Source organism: Vidua macroura, chromosome 3, assembly GCF_024509145.1.
Source record: "Vidua macroura isolate BioBank_ID:100142 chromosome 3, ASM2450914v1, whole genome shotgun sequence".
Taxonomy (NCBI): Eukaryota; Metazoa; Chordata; class Aves; order Passeriformes; family Viduidae; genus Vidua; species Vidua macroura.
In genome coordinates, this window is record NC_071573.1 from 9,073,610 (window position 1) to 9,090,853 (window position 17,244).

General features: G+C 37.9%; 1 protein-coding gene across 15 annotated transcripts in view; it reads right to left on the reverse strand.

The window, feature by feature from the left end:
* AFDN (afadin, adherens junction formation factor) overlaps positions 1–17,244 on the reverse strand; it is a 116,167-nt gene that overhangs the window by 4,679 nt on the left and 94,244 nt on the right. For 4 of the 15 annotated variants that reach the window (XM_053973335.1, XM_053973332.1, XM_053973328.1 and 1 more), the window contains 7 exons: positions 16,111–16,305; positions 15,756–15,847; positions 15,130–15,318; positions 11,467–12,489; positions 9,618–9,653; positions 5,013–5,147; positions 2,529–2,820 (listed from right to left, as the gene is read on the reverse strand). In XM_053973335.1, the coding sequence (XP_053829310.1) occupies positions 2,529–2,820; positions 5,013–5,147; positions 9,618–9,653; positions 11,467–12,489; positions 15,130–15,318; positions 15,756–15,847; positions 16,111–16,305 (1,962 nt within the window). Of the gene's footprint in view, positions 1–2,303; positions 2,821–5,012; positions 5,148–9,617; positions 9,654–11,466; positions 12,490–15,129; positions 15,319–15,755; positions 15,848–16,110; positions 16,306–17,244 lie in introns of all 15 variants that reach the window. The other 11 variants (XM_053973336.1, XM_053973333.1, XM_053973329.1 and 8 more) reach the window with 7 other exon arrangements.

Sequence of the window (17,244 nt, forward strand, 5' to 3'; positions counted from 1 at the left end):
TGGCATTCATGGTTGTGGATGATGGGAAGCAGGGAGAGGGGTGGTGACAACTAGTGACTTATGGCTCTAGGGTTGCCTAATTCACTACATGTACAGCCTTCAAAATGCCAAATAGGGAAGGGAAGCCTACATGCTGTGATGGAAGGCACATTTTACTTTTTATTACAGTCAGTTTCAAATAAGAATTCCTAGAAAAAGGAAGTCCTTTGAAAGAAAAAAAATTAAGTACAGACATACAGTACCAATGTTTCGTGTCAGAAGCCTGCCATTTCAGAATATTCTTAATTGTTTATGATAGCTAGTGTTCAAAAGCTGAAGTCCTTCTGGTACAACACTGGCTGTGGGTTTATCAGTGATTTCACGTGCACAGTAGTAGGCATTATGGTAGTACACAGCAGGTAGCATCCAGAATTATACTCCAGTCTAATGAAAACACATTGAAAAGCTAAAACCTTCCCTCACCTTCCTTTAAGATCCAGAACCTATTACAGAGCTGGACGGGAGTGACAGATGGGCTTGCAGAAGAGAGGCTAGTACTACAGAGACTGCTATATCCTGAGATCTCACAGACAACACCAGTGTAAATTACCAGGCTTCCCCCACCTTTACAGGAGAATCACTGTGGATACTTTTTTTATGCAACTTGGGTGTTGTGCTGACCACAAACAGTGGAATTACTTATCATGAACTGCACCAGTGGGACAGTAATTATAAGTGAGCTAAACTGCCCCTTCAGCAATATTAAAAACTATGCAATACTGTGCAGAACTTCTCTTCAGCACTGGAAACAGTTCAACTGTAGCAGAAGCTAATTTGTACTGCAAAGGAAAGGATGCTAATTTTCCTTACTTGAAAATGATGACTCGAGCCTCAGCTGAACAGGATGTGGACAAGCAGTTCAGTGGCCTTGTATATATCCTAAATCAGATTTGCATACTATTGCAGCTGGATTAGAAGTGCTTCTAAGAGAAAGAACCTATTTGGAGGCTCATATCCTCCCTATGCCCAGGGCACACTGCTGAATAAAGCAAGTGAATGATTTTCCTAATTTGTTAGGTGGCCAAAAAAGTGATGAGGGATATAACATCCTATAGGATTCCACCTGTGCCACTGAGACTTGAATCCAGCAAACAAGTTGACCATTCAGCTAGAAGCCAGCATAAACACTTTCCCTTGGGATCTCAGGTGATCTGCTACCTTTTTCATTTTAGAAGGATGAATTGATCAGAGAGTTGGTTGTGAGGTACTTGTTAACCTCCAGCGTAAGTAAAAAGAATAAACTAGGAGAATGTCATGGCAACCACCTTCAAAAGAACATAGAACAAACAAATGTAGAAGTACCACCATATGCTGCTGTTTAAAGACAAAGTATTATATCAATAAAGTGCAATCTTATCAGAGTGAGACATACTCAAAGAATCAAATAGACAAGATTTCTCCTATACAGCAGCAGTTAAAAAAAATCCCCAAACTTTGGACTGAATTAGCTTTGAAGTCAAGAGTATAGTTTCTAGTATTCTGCAGGTAAAATATGGTGCTGAAGTTACTGGCAGCTAGAACTCTAACTGAAATTAAACTTCATTATGGTTGGCCTGGAGTTATACAACAACAAGATGAGGAGTCAAAGAAACACAGAGGTGTAAAAGGGAAGGAGTAAAGCAAACAGTACTAAGAAGAAATCTAGGTTTTTGTCTCTCTGCAAGGAAACTGCACTGTACAAACCAGAAATTCAGGAATGGTGCCTAATACATGAAACTAACTGCAAGACCTGTATTTCTCTTGGTGCTTGTGTATTTAAGATCTACATCTACAAATGTAATTTTTAAAGCCATTTGCACGCACTATTAAAAGAGAGAGAACCCTGGTACCAACAAAAAGCAGAAGATAAGTTCTGTCCATGAACCCATTAGGAGAGTTTTCCTGTGTTCAAGAAAGGTGCACTTCCAGATGCCCTGAGTAAACAGCAGTCAGTCATATAAAACAAATCACTTAGAGATACAGAGTGAAAGCCAAAACCAACAGTACTTCAAACTGATTGAGTAGCAGTTAAAATAATTTCTGATTCATACATGAAAGACGGAATTTTGCTTTTGAAAAGTTTGGGTAAAGAGAAGAAAATTTGAGAGATCAAAATAATTAAAAATTGAAGGATTCGTATTAATATCAGGATTTAAGTTAGATCACCAGAGTGAAAATAGTGATTAAGGGAGGGGGAAATCATAAAATAAGTGATTCAGTCTAGAGCCCTGGAGTTGAAAATACAAGGACAGTTTTGTAGAGATGACTTATTTCATTGTTTCTACCTTTAGAGCTGCTGGCATGGATGAAACTTGGTTTGTTTGATGGGGGCGGGGGCTGGCTTTTTTTGGCAGTAGTACTGTTGGCATTGACAGGAGATGACTGGAATGAGTTGGAAAGAAAGATGCCATCTGAAACTGGGCGAGGCTGGCGGGAGGGCTGCTGTGGCTTAAGGGTGGCAGGAGGAAAGTCACCATAAGATTTTCTTGTGCTGGAGTACTTATCCTGACCTGCTAGATTGGAATCCTCCTCCTCATCATCATCATCATTGTATGCAACAAACTTGGCAGTATAAATCGTGTCAGGGGAGAGGACCTGTGTTTTGAGGTAAGAGGTGTTTCGCTGAGGTGGGGGAGGAGGAGCGTTAGATGAAGGGGTTGGGGATGGGAGTTCATATTCCCGTGGAAGCGGAGGTCTGTACAGACCAGGCTCGTCAGGTTCCAGCAATCTTCGTTCAGCTTCATCGTGCTGCCTGCGCCTTTCAGCCTCTAAGCGACTGTAATACTCCTCTTCCTGGCGCCTCTGAAAGCCCAGAGGAAACAGAGACACAGTGGTCAAACATTTCAATCCATGAGATTTAAGCTTTCCATCACTGAGCTACAAACATCTTCCATCAATCTTTGTTGTCTCCTTTTCTGGCAATAAACAGGACATCTATATGCACAAATATTCTTTGTGAATATTTGCTACTAAGAGTGAATGATTTTTGTGGGTGAACTGGCATTTGGCCAGTGGTAAGGCATCACATTTGCAAAAAAACAGCAGCCATCCAGTAACACAGTGTAGCTGTTATTTACAGATTTACCACTGCCTGTGGTCACTAAAGCAACTGTCTGTGTAAACTAAGGGCATTCCAACATTTATTACTCAAACTGTAACTACAGTTAATAAGGTTCAGATTTACTAAAGCTGTAGAGAATCTGTGGGAGAGGAAAATAACTAACTACCATCTTACAAAAGGAACTTTGTAATTTAGTTTCATGCTTATACAATGTAAATTAGTCAACAGAGCCTTGGAATAGATGACTCCTAACAAAAGTTCCTAGTATAAACACCAGGAAAACTACTTTCACACAAAAAAATGATTACAAAGAACTTTTCCAAAACAGGCATCAAACAAATGCTGTTAAAAGGCATTTAAAACAGAAACTATGCTCATGATATTTATATGAGGTTACTGACCATTTAAAAGGCCATAAAATATCTTCTATGTATTCTTCCTCCTTAAAAGACTGTTCTGTTTTTAAACTAAATAGCATTTAATTCTGTTCAGCTCTTGTCTCAGACACATTGTAAATTAATACAAGGGTTTATTCAGTAGTTTGATAACAAACGAGGTGTACTTGGGAACTGTATGTGCATTACAAAACCCTTTGGGTATAAGCATATTTTAATTTCTGCTGGGAATATATGACATTTGGAATAACCATCATTTCTGGTTTTAAAACACATGTTTAAAAAAATCCACCTTGAATGCTTATCTTTCCAACACTGAGTCAGTTCTCCTGAAAAAATAATAAATAGATCTAATCTTGTTCATCTGCAGCAAAGATGTGAAACTCATCTCCTTGTACTACTCCCTAAAACCATTTTACTGATGGTACTGAATTCTGAGTTGGTAGAAGTATCTCAGTCAACATCTGTTAGCGAAAACTCTTTCAAGTGTGATCCAAATGCCATTTGGCTGCATCACTGTCAGAAGTTAAGAAAGCCATAGTTGTTTTCTCTTGGTTTCATTTTTTAAGGTCCCTACAGTATACTTTTAAACACTTTCTTCACTCCAGATACACCTTCTCACTTCTCTCTTATTACCACCTCTTCCACGCAAACTACACTGTTCATGGGTATCAATTTAACAAAGCTTGAAAAATAAATGAACACAGTTAATATATCTAAATTTTGGGGGCTTTTTACATGTATTTGCTCAATCTTCCAAGATGAACAACTTTAAAAGATAGTCTTCTTTCTGAAGTCAGTTACTAACAGGCAAACTGAACAGAAGTAACTGCTTTCTCTAGGAACAAAAAGGTCTTAAGAAACATGCTGAGTCAAGTAAATTGTTCTGTCTTCTAGTTTTATCAGTAAAGTTTCTCATATTCATATGATATATGTATAATGTTTCAAAGGAACCTACAACCCTGAATTTTTAAAATTTGACTGCACACTTTTCTGCTAAAATTATTTACTTGCTTTCCAGAAACCACTTCCCTCCCACAGTCCAAAAATAAAAAACAATATGGAATATTCATCATTACTTAACTGTATTTCATACTTCTCTCTGTATCTATATTAAAAAATACTACAGAAATACCTAAGTGCCATCTCTGGGACATAGGAAAACCCAACAGCACTAACTGAGCCATGATAATAAAGAATGTCTGCAATTTATTACGGGAGCTGAAGGGAAACAGGAAGTAGCTGCTTTCTTCCGTAATTTTCAGAAAGGCTCTGAAGGTAAGAGCCTTGCCACTGCTAAAATCCTCCAGGCACTAAGCCCATATTACTATTTCTGCAATACCAGACAACTCCAGCCAGCAGGAATGCACTGTTTAATTCCTTTTTGGTTTGGACAGGACAAACTGAAGCCTTGGGCCATGACCTTTATCACCAGGGCTACTGTGTTTAAACCCTGCTGACCCAACACTGAGCTGGTACTGGCCAGGCTGAAGAGGAAAGGCCTGCAAGAACCCCTGTGGCATTTAGAAAACCACAACCTTTTCTTCAGCCTCTCTCCTGGTCCGCTCCTCCTCTTGCTGTCTGCGCTCTTCTTCCTGCCTGGCCCTGTCTTCTGCTTCTCGTTTCCGCATTTCTTCCAATTGTTGCTGCCGTCTGCGTTCTTCATCCTGTAACTAACAGAGACACAATTTTAATTGGTCACTCACATGGGCAAAATGGGTAAAAAAAATATAACTAAATATTGGCATCTAAAAATAACTCATTCAGTAGAAAATGCTATGCTACAGATCCATCAATATACTTTCCAGCCATTTCATGTATGCTTTGTTACACTGGCTTGCCTAAAATCCCTAAGGGGGAAAAAAAAAAAAGCAAAATAGAGGCACACGGAACTACATACATAAAACCACAAATTACTCAGGGAGACATTTTTAGCAGTCATGTATGAATCCCCAGTAGAAGACTGAGGTGACTCATGTCCCAAAGAGCTTCAACAACCATAGTCTCATAGGTACAGTAAAATGAAATTAAATACTTGGAACCAACAGCCCACAGCTCCAGCAGTCAATTGTTTTTTTCATTCTGGATTAGAATTTAAGCACCGGAAAATCATGACTCATTAGCCAAAGGGTCAATCCATTTAAAGTAACAGGCTCATTCAGCAAATCTGCAAATAGTCTCAGGAAATAAAATCTCCCACTGTATCTGCAGCAGATGGGTTTTGGAAAAAGCAGAGAGTGAAGGAAAGAAAACTTTTGACTACTGGGATGAAACAGCTCAAAAAAACAACTCATGTCCAACAGACAATACTGATTTATAAATGCTTATGATGCTACATAGATAGGAAAACTGAGCACAGTCCAAACTTTGCATGATTCTTTAAAGCTAACAGTATACAAGCCCTTGATGGACAGGAAAATTCAGTGGCACAGTAATACACGTAGAAATTAAATGGACTACATGCTGTGTTATTTCTTACTGTTGCATATGTTTTAAAGTAATTTTTTTTCTTCCACACAATTTTTGGTTTTTAAATCCTTTTTAGTATAAATCAACAAATGATTTGATCTTCCTATAAACTGCATGTAACAGGGACACTTTTCTACTTCTGGATTTTATTTTACAATCCAAATTCACTTACAGAAAAAGATCCTTGGGACACAAACAGTACAAGAGAGAAAGAGAGATTAAATCTTAATAGACTTTGTGAGGACAACCTTCATGCAAGTATCTTCCTACCCAATTAATTAATAAAAAAAGTCTAAACAGTTTGGCTAATTTTCTTAAAACTATGTCCTCCATTGTTCATTTTTGAGCGTGAAAGCTAAAGAACAAAATTAGTTTAATGAATGTATTTTAAAGGATGCTACCTTCATGTAAATGCCTTTATTTAGGGCTAAAACTTTGTCATTCCTAACTGAAAACGACAAAGATCAAGCTCAGTTTGCACTGCAGAGCAGGGAACAGAGCAGTTAACCAATTCTCTGCTTGGATTAAGACCTCTTGTCTTAGTTATTAGAAAGACATTTTAGCAAAGGAGGTAATATTGCTGTCAAAAGGAAAGACAGTAACTCAGAAGCTTTTATACAAGAGAAGACATTTCCTCTAAATACTAAAAAAAAAAAAAAAAAAAAAAAAAAAAAAAAAAAAAAAAAAAAGCAAGCAAGAACTGCATGGTGAAAAAATACAGGAAAATTCCTGTCCCAACTACATTAGATAAAAGGTTATGGCATGGATGCCTTACTGCTTAGCAGCAAATATTCTTATTCAAAAGCACTTAAATGAGAAACAATTTCCAGTTAAAGAGAAAGTAGGACTGGTTTATTTAATTGACTTCTGATCATAACTACAGAAAGAAGGCAAAAGTGACCAAGCTGCCCACCTGGGAACTGTTGTTAACATCTGAATCATAAGAATTGTGACAACAACTGTAACCAGGTCAGAGGCTATTCTAAACACAATACCTATAGGAAAATGGCTAAAAATTATATAGAAGGAAGAAGTGAGAATACAGGAACTATTAAGAGATGACATTTCATTTCTTGATGATCACTAACTAGTTTCAATTTTGGAGCATTCCCAGACAAAGGCAGAGAGCAGTGGGATGATGAGGTATGCCAGAGCTCTTGCAGGCATTTGTGTCTGTAATTCTGTATGTACAACAGTACCCACTTCTAACTTCACCCCAAATTTTCAAGATGCAAAGGAAAATCAGCTTTGCATCCCACTTCTAGTTAGAGTGCTATAAGATTTCCCAGTTGAATATTTTGATTGGATGCTTCTCTATCCCAATCAGTTTTTCTCTTGTTTAAAAGTCATGTTTTCACCTGATTTACTGTACTTCCACATCTCCTCCAAAGCCATGTGTTTCTATTCTAAAAAGGAAGAGCAGCTAAGTGTGACAGAGAAGACTGATTGAGAAGAGCATTCTCCCAGCTGTAACCGAGCAAAGCAGCTGAGCACAAAGCACCAATTCTTTCCCCTGCTTTGACCCAGCTCTACTGCAAAGTGCCAACCATTCGCTCAGCCACACAACTTTGTGCCCCTATCGCCAACATACACTCACAGCACTACGCCTACACCTAGAAGGGCAGAAAAGACCACCTTTCCTCCAAGATATTGCTCCTGGTAAAGGGGTCAGTGGGCTGATCCTATCAGGAATGTTAAGATATTCACAGGAGTGCCAGGCCATTCTCAAATCCAGGAAGTCTCAAATTTCAGTCAATGCTCATTTCTCCAAGCACTGCTTATAACACTAAAAGATGTTCCAGGACAACTTTAAATTTATACCTATTTATTTAATGACAGCTAAAAAGCTGTGTCAGATCTCAAAGTCTGGGGAGTGTAAAGAACAAACACTATCTAAGCTGACAATTCTTGTATGTTCATCACCTTCCTTCAGCCTTGCAATTAGCGAACAGCTATCAAAAATGCTCACCCTAGACATAAAAAAAGCATCAAACACGAGAAAGTTTTGTTGTTGTTTTTGGGTTTTTTTTAGAAACAAAGTAGCAATTACTTGGGTATATGAAGTGGCATTGTTTAAATGCATTTATGTCTTGAAAGTCATGTGAATGGGATAAAAATCATGCAATTATGAAAAAGTGGTTATTTGCTGGGTGTAGTGTTCAGCTATTTTAAAATTTGCTTGCTGCCTTTTCTTAAAGCTAAATTTATGAACATCATAAATCATCGAATGATTCAGGCCATGCATCCATCTAGCACAGTATTCTGCTGTCTGACCATGGCAAGAAGGGCTGCACATGAGCCTGGCCTTTTTTTCTAGCATTCCCCTGGCATTTAGCACACTACTAGAGATGTCAGCTGGTCCAGCCTTGTGTAATCCTCTGCGTAGCTGTTTGCAGGCTTCATGTCTATGCATTTGTCTAATCCATTTTTCAAGCTGATGATACCGTCTGCCTTCACCAACCTCCTGTCCCTGAAAAATCCAGATGTTTGCAGTCTGCTTGGAAAAACATTTTCTCTATCTAGATGCAGCTCCAGGAATCAAGGTTTGAGCAAAAAAATGTAGGGAGTAATAAGAAAATATTGGTAAGATACTGAGTCTGAAAAATCCATGACTCCTGGCTTGTCCATTACTTCAGAAAGGTGAAATGCTATACCTGGTTCCACTGCTGTAAACTGCTTAACACTCACATAATACACAGATACAAAACTGAGCACCTTAGATTTTATGAGTTACCAGAAGTATGCATTTTAAAAGGTGATTTTCTTTTTCATAAGGCAGTGCTGAATATCCAAATCCATATTTTGAACCAAAACATTGAGAGTTTTTTCAAGCAGCACAAATTAAATTTTACTAACACGACCTTTCTTTTAAAACTGGGACACTAATTACACAGAAATTGACTTTGAAGAGGATGTATTTCTGCTCTGGAAGCCTACAAAACTCATTTTCCATGTCCATTGAGTGCAATAAAATACAAAATTAGTTGGAATCATAGCAATTACTGCTTCAGTTTGAAAGCCTGTCATGTTTTAGATGCAAGAGAATAGTACTAATCAATTGAAACTGAAATTATATTGTAACTTAATGATTGCATGCTTATGTAACCAACTTGGAAATATCAGTTTGGAAATAATTTCTGAGTTTACAATCCATTTTTATGTTAATGGCAAAACTAAACACCTGTAACACCTGCAAACAACAGGGTGTCAGCATGTGCTGAAGAAGTATACTGTATTATCAGGCTCTCAGTACAATTTCCCTTCAAACTGTAAAGGAAGTGTTCTTAGAGCTCTTCTAAAACCTGCAGGGGTGCAAAAGGGAAAGGAAGCAATCTTACCTCACAGCCTGTTCATTCAAAGTTATTAGTAAGATTTTGTAAACAAAATTGCACAAAACAACAGATACAGTTTTATGTTAGACCACTGCTGCAACAAACAAATCAAGTCTGCAAGCAGAACACAACATCTAAGAGGAAGGAAACACAGGGAAAGGAATCACAATATCTGAAAACATTCAAATGCATGCTTGCAGTTAACTTACTGCTCACAGTATCATAATGATCTCTGAACACCCAAAGATGCCAAATCATCATCCAAAGAACATAGGGCTGTTGTTAATAATAATAAGGAACTGAAATGGGAAAGATATATTGAAGAGAAAGAAACAAACATACCAAATCTAGAACAGAGATTGCTGGCACAGCAGTCTGCTGCAGGTAGTAAGAAAGGGGAAAAAAAGAAAGATGCACAGTGTAAATAAAGATAGGTTAGATATGTGCTATTTCAAAAGCATATCTTTTATTTGTTTAGTTGGCTGCTTTAGAATGAGGAACTGAATGGACATAAATGTGAAATACAGAAATGAAAACAAATAATCCAAAATTTTTATCTGTATTGACTCATGCAACACCTCAGTAGTTCCGCAAAGATGCTACTTAACTGCATCTCTAAAAGTAAAATGTAATCAACAAACATGAATTCAGTTCAAGACAACTGTTATTTTTTCATTTCAAAATATTCCAAAAAGCTGGAAGAACTTCATGCACAAATAGTGTTATAAAGCCAGCACTTGCAGAGAAGACTAATATCATTATGCAATACAACTGGCTTTTTTTGTATTAACACATGGCTTTCTTAGCCTTGCCACAGTAAAATTTTTAAGACACTGTTTGTTAAAATGGCAGTTCTACATGAATTTTTTATGCCCATAGGTAACTGTCTATGTGCCACAAATTGCCTGTTAGCAATGCTGGACTTTAGGGAAACATGTTTGCTGAATACGTATTTAGCTTTTTCCTTCTTCAGGTTCCAAGTTTGAGGCATCTATTGTTTTACACAGTAACAAAGTTAGGTACAAGGGAAAAAAAGGAAAGCAATGCAGACTGCAGCGAATATGAGAAGAGTAAGTTTAGGAAATGAAGCTGCCAAAACAATCGTGAACTCAAATCCTACTCAAGCCACTAGCTATTTCTGAATGTCAAAACAAGCATGTCCAAACGTTTCTCAGGAATTAAACATTGCTTATCACAGAATTAAGTCAACTTTTCAAGACAAACAAACAGAAGACACTGAACTTATTACATAGCTAGCTTTTAAGCCTGGAAAAGCATAGCTATTGGTATGTAATTTTGGAATCCATGCTGTTATTCAGAAAAGAACAGATTTTCCTACAAACACTTTTTCTCAATAACAGTAGATTTATCAGAGTCTTGGGAGACAACAGCCACCCGCAAGAGTGGTTAAAGATTTCACCGTACTATTCAGTTGTATTATCTTATTACATATATTATGAGCTTTCACAGAAGTGAAGCTAAGGTAGGCAAACCTCAGATGCTGATTAGACTGGAGACCATGAAAAATCCAGGCCTGTAGGAGCTGGAGCTCTAGACAGGGTGTATTAGGTATCACACCACCCAAACCCACACAGCTCGAGCAATGCTCCTTCCACTGCTTAAGTCAGCTCTGAGGGGCAGTTAAGGTAGGGGTAGCAGCTGTATCAGACCACCAAGTTGGAACGTCTGTTCAGTTCACTACCCCATGGAAACAGTATGCATTCAGTGTCTGTGTTCATGACCCAAGACCATAAATAAAAACTTTTAGAGGTAAATACACTAGGGAGGGGAGGGAAAAAAAAAATCACACTATTTTTATTCCTGATTCTCCTACAAACTTTTGTAATTTCAAGTGTTTTTGCTTACCTTTCTGCAAGCAAATTTCTGCCATATTTTACCTTCTAACCATACTCTAGGTACACGGCAAAAAACCTTTATCCAAAGGGAACTTTTCTCTCCCCAAAACCAGAAAAGTAAATTCAATTGCTATACTGAATTCTATAAAAGGTAACTTTGATACTTTCACAATACATTACTTAACTGATGAAACCACTCTAAGTTATTAATTTTAAAATTCAAGCCATTTAAGAAAGTATCATCCTCCTTTACTCTCTAAGAACATCAAAATACTCAAAGCATGAAAACCCACCAAGCTAGAAATTTACGGGATTTTTTCTAGAAAAGATTTTACCCTTGCTCTTCTTTCTGCCTCCAGTCGCTGCATGATGAGCATAGTATCCACCTCATCATCCTCCTCTTCATCATCATCTTCATCCTTTTGCTTTGATTCTTGCAGTCGCTTTTGGAACTGCCACTCAAGCATGAGTTTGCGGAGGCGGTCGTTTTCTTCCGCTGTACGATCAGGCTTGTTCTGAAGTTCCTGAATCTCTTTACTCAGCATGTCCACAATGTGCATCTGTTGCTGCTTCTCCAGTTTCTCCTTCGCATCCCGTTTCCACGGATCTGGAGAGAGGCTATCACCAGAGGACAGCTCTTCCTTGCTGATAGTAATGTACTGCAAATCTCTCCGCTCAATAGTCCGTGGCTGCTGTTGGGGCTGCAGCTCTCGAATAACTGTTTCTTGAGACCTCTGCAAAGTTGAGGGCTTTTCTGATTTCACTTGTTGAAGGGAGACAGGAGGAACCACAGTCTGAGCAGGAATTAGCGGCTGAGAACGCATTTGGCCCAGTTTTCTCTCCTGCTCACGACGTTTCCTTTCTCGTTCTTCTTCCAAACGTGCCTTTTCCTTTTCATACCACCTCTGATGCTCTTCTCTTTTTTTACGCTCAGCAGCAGCTACCTGGGAGGATGCCTGTGCTCCTATCTGATTTGGAGGAGGAGGGGGAGGCAGAGGCAAATCCATTTGTAGTTCATCAAATTCAGCAGCATAATGCACTGGAGGAGGTGGTGGTGGAGGGGGAAGATCTGTTCTGATGGGCTGGGAAATGGCCACTGGAGTTGGCTGGCTAGAGGCTGGAGTTTTCCAACGGCCAGGTCCACTTTTAGTTAAACAAGAACCAGGCGACACTGGTTTGGAGGAATGGTTCAGGTGTTCCTGGCTAGATGTGCTAGAATCCACAGATGAATTCATCCACTGATCGCCGTCTGACTTCCGATCAATGTACTCCACATCCTTCCGTATAACAACTTCCAAACGATTCCTCTCTGGCTGGAAAACTTTGTCTCTGAGCTCTTCCTGGGAACGAGCTACACGCTGAAAAATATTAAACAAGGCATGTGTATCATAGTCCATCCACATTAAAACATATTTGAAAATGGCTTACAAAACAGTTTTATTTCTGAAGGTAATTACTTTTAACGAATTTCAGCATTTCCATACCCAGTAGGTTTCCCAAAACCAACAATAAAATATTCTTCCCAGTCTTCTTAACTCATTCAAGCGATGGAAGACTTAGCAAGCTCCTGGAACTGCCTGGTAACTGGATTAGGAGGAATGATGAATACAAAATGCAGTTCAAGCTGAAAACCTCTCCAGCTTGCACAGTTTCTCAGGACTATCCCTGACACCCCCTCCCCCACATGTGAGTACGAGAGTCCTGGTAGCTCTGAGCAGTGGCTCAGTCATACCAGCTCTGCCATTCAGACTTCAACTGGCTTGACTGAACATCTTTCCTATTGGGAAAGCAAACACAAAGGCTGCAGAGAGAGAGAAAGAGAAGAGCGCCTCTGCCTATCCCGCTCCATTAACAGGAGAGATGTCCTGCAGGAAGCTCCCATTACTAACACAATTCAGGGTACAGAATCCAGGCAGGCAGTCTAATTCTACCTGCTCCTGGAATATGAGTGTAATGGTCTGAGATTTTTTGTCACTTTAGCGCATCAAACACCAAGTCTTTTTCTATAGAACCTCCAGGTCCCATTGCACTGAACAACCACTTGAAAAGGAACACTGGACCATAAACCAGGATTATTAATTCTGTTAATGATTTTCTTGAAGCAAATATTCATACTTCGAATGTTAGGAACTGCTAAGCACTGAACACATAATGCACCAATTATCAGCAATTCAGAGAAGACTAACAAAGCAAACTCCTTTTATTTTCCTCCAACAATGACCTTAACCATGACCTCTAAAGAATGCCTTCTTTGAGAGGAACAAGTGTATTTTTTATGCTCTATTAGTCCAACAGAGCTGAACACACAGTTATTTGTGGTAGATCTGCTGTGAAGATGCACCTAGCCAAAGCTTGCTAATGCCTTCAGAACAGAAAAAAGGCAAAACAGAAAAAGGCTTTTTTTACAAGCCAAGTTATCTCTGCAAAGATTAAAGTGTATTTTTTTTTATTTTTGTAAAAATTTTACTTCTGTTTTCTTCTGATTTTCAACTTAAAAGAACTATTGTCTGGCAGGAAAAAACTATTAACACTTTCAGTGCTAGTAAGGAGTTAAAGCTTCTATTTTGCTTCAGCAAAATCCTTTTCTGCCCTGCCTTCAGCCTTAAGGCTATAGCTCAAATTCAGTGTCTGTCAACAACTTTAATAGATGGGCTTCATCTTTACCAGTTTTAACAACCTCATCTAAGATACTCACTTAAGCTTGCTTTAAGGAGGGCAGAAATGCATGTCCAGGCAGCAATTATCATAGAATTCAGTTAAGACAAATGGGTAGGAACCATTCTCTGGAGACACTCACCTCCCCTTCTCCCAACTCTGACAGAGAGCATGTAGATGTTAACTATGCAGCTAAGATTAAATGAGATGAAATCATGAAATGTGGAAGAGTTAAGCATGGAAATTCAGTAAAATATTTCTGTATCTATTTGCCAAAGTCGTTCAACTTGCAGCACTCCCTTTCAAATTCCCTCATCCTACTTTGAGCAATACATCTGTTTTTTTAATAGCCCAAAAACCAAGAATTTAATCTCTATAATACTAAAAAAACACTAAAATAAAAGTGACTTTTACCGAATTCCCTTGCCCATACATGTGTGAGCAACCTATAAACAATTCTCTTTGCTTACTTAAACAGAATCTCAAGATAATTTACACGACACTTTTCCAAAAGTAAAAGATAAGCCTGGTGTAAGGCTCTTCTCTTATCACTAATTAAGAAAGAAACAAAAAAAAAAAAAACCAAAAAAAGCAAACCAAAACAAACAACAACAAAAAAAGAAAAAAACCAAAAACAAAACCTCTATATTTTTAAGTCTGGTGGATTAGAGAAAGAAGATCATCCAGTAACTAGATTTAGTAGCTCTAGGTTTAATTTCCTGTATGGATTTGAGTGAAGTTCTCACTAACAGGAGCAGAACAACACTGTGAATTTCTGAAAGTACAATGGGTGTAAATTCATTCCATGTCAAGATGCATTTACACTTTGATAACAGATATGATTTGAAATTGTTTCAGTGAACACCTTGGATAGATCTCAAAGAACTGTTTTATTTAAATTTTAGTACTTTATCACTTAAATTTAGTACTTTGTCACACACTCTTCAGGCAAACATTTTTCCACATAAACCTTCTTGGAAGAATGGAGATTTAGTTTGCTTTTCAGAAAGCCACAAAACATTTTACAAGATGAACCCTACTACAACTTACACCCCATTATCTCTAACAGGGGGATTAAAATATCCCAGGTAACAGGTCTGCAGAACATGGTAAGAAATTCTGTGAAAGGAAGGGGGGAAAAGAGGCAAAATTAGAAGGAAAGAAACCCAAAACATAGGGTTCCTGAACCTGAGCCCATCTTGGCAGAAGTATAGCTGTTCCCATCTTATGATATAGTTGTAGAGAACTGACTATTCTGAAAAAAGTCTCTACCAGTCCAGGAATGGAAAGCAAGCAGTTTCTTTCTGATTTGTTTCCTCATACTGAAAAAAATTACTTCTCACCTGCATGGTAGAATTGATAGAATGATTACTTTCTGCCTGAAGCTGTGGCTTTTCTTCATAATTTGGCCACTGACTCTGAGCTGGACCCATTCGATCCTGCGACTTTGAGGCTGGGAATGTGAAATATTCTCTAGTATAGGTCTGTGTTGGGATGGGATAAGCTTCAGGTCGTGGTGGCAGAATCTGTTCCTGAAAAAGGGAGGAAAAAAGTAAGGTAGGATTTTCTAATCACATGGATCTGTATGGAAGATTGTTCCAAACATGCATTTTCCAAATATTTTCTTTTGGCTCCTAAGAACATTACTCATCTGGGAGAGGAGATGAAGACGTTGCCTAGTATCAAATATAACTGTGGCTATGACTCATGTTTTTATAGTCTCAAAGCAAGTATGCAACATTGTACAAACCTAAGAAATCACAAGGACAACTTCATGAACAAAATTTAATGAAATGATTGAAAACTTTCTCAACCTTTCATTAGCTGTAATAAGCAAAACCCCACCCAGTTACAAGCACCAGCACTGTGGTCAAATAACTCAGTAAGATGCTGGTTTGACTCAAGCACACTGACAATACTAATAGATAAAGAAAGATTAATAGCCAGCATTTTGCTTGCCATTTCTGACCTCTGTACAAAGATTTCCAGTAGAGACTGAGGTTATTTTGGTGGTAGTTCCAGATGCATAAGCATTCTTCCCCCCAGGGCTTGGAGGCTGATCTGTTGGAAAGTTAAAGGAAGCATTTACATGACTGTTAATAATAATTTACAGACCTTAATAAAGACTTAATAAAGTAACAGTATTCACAAAATAACTATGATTTTATCATAGTTGTAGCAAGAAGCTTGCTCCAAATGTTACCACTATACTGGTATTTTAAACTTAATCCATTTTTAAAAACAGTCACCCCCTTTTGAATACAACAGCCTCTAAAAGTACTGGAGGAGGAACCTATCCCCAAAAGAAGGGTAACTTTTCTTACTTGCTACATTGGGACTGGAACGATGATCGGCCCTGTTCTTCATCAACCTGTCATCCCCTGGCAGCTTCTTTGGTTCACTGTACTCCGTCCACGGCAGCTGAGGACTCTCAGGTGATCCATTTTGCGTGGAATTGTTATACAGCTCAAAGCCTTCACTCTTTGGTCGGGGTTTACCTGAGCCACGGCGGTCAGAAACTGTAACAGTTGGATATGTAGTTTCTCCTTCTCACTTAACTACTGCCTAGCGTATTTTTTTTTTTCAAACCAGAGCTACCTTAAGCTTATATTTAAAAATTAAGTTCCCAGTAAAGCAAATGCTGGATTTAAAAATCTTTATTTCTTCAAATACAAAATCCCAATCTTGTATCAAATATACAGAATTCCTTCAATCTGTATTCTTCAAAAGAACTTCTGACAAGGTACCACAACAATTGGTAAAACTAAATATGTTATATTGAATGGTCTCTGGATGACTGAGACATATGGCATCTGGGATGGTGCTGTCAACTGTGATAATAAGGATTTGCTCTTTTAACCCATTCTTTCCTATACTGGTACTACCCTGTATGTAGAAAATGTCTTCATTGACAAATTATTTCCTTTACAATACTATTTTATATTGGACTTCAATATATCTTTTGTTAGTACCCTGAAGTAGGATGATAAAATAAAACATTGGAGAAGCATCCAAGAACTTCTTATGATCAGACACTTAAACTTAAGGAGATATGTTTCAACATTTCTAGTTTAAAGAAACCATTAAAATTCAATGGCAAAATACATTCCAAGGCTCCTGTTCACATTTATTTCTCTCCTACTAGTTACATTGCATTCTGTGGTTACAAGGAAGACATATTCTGAGATGAGAGAAGCTCTTATGAAAGGGACAAAAATGCCATTAAGTTTAATGCCCCTTATATTAATTATACTCCATTTGTTAAAAAAAAATTAAATGAGAATTTTGTTTAAATGCATAATTAACTTTTGAGAGTACATATGCAAAGGATTTATTAATTACTAGACTAGGAAAATTTCAAGCAGTATTTAAAAACAGATGAATTTCTGATAAGAAAGGAAATTTCCTTTTTTCTGTCCAATTGTATTTCTTTTCTGATTTAGTATTATAGTAATACT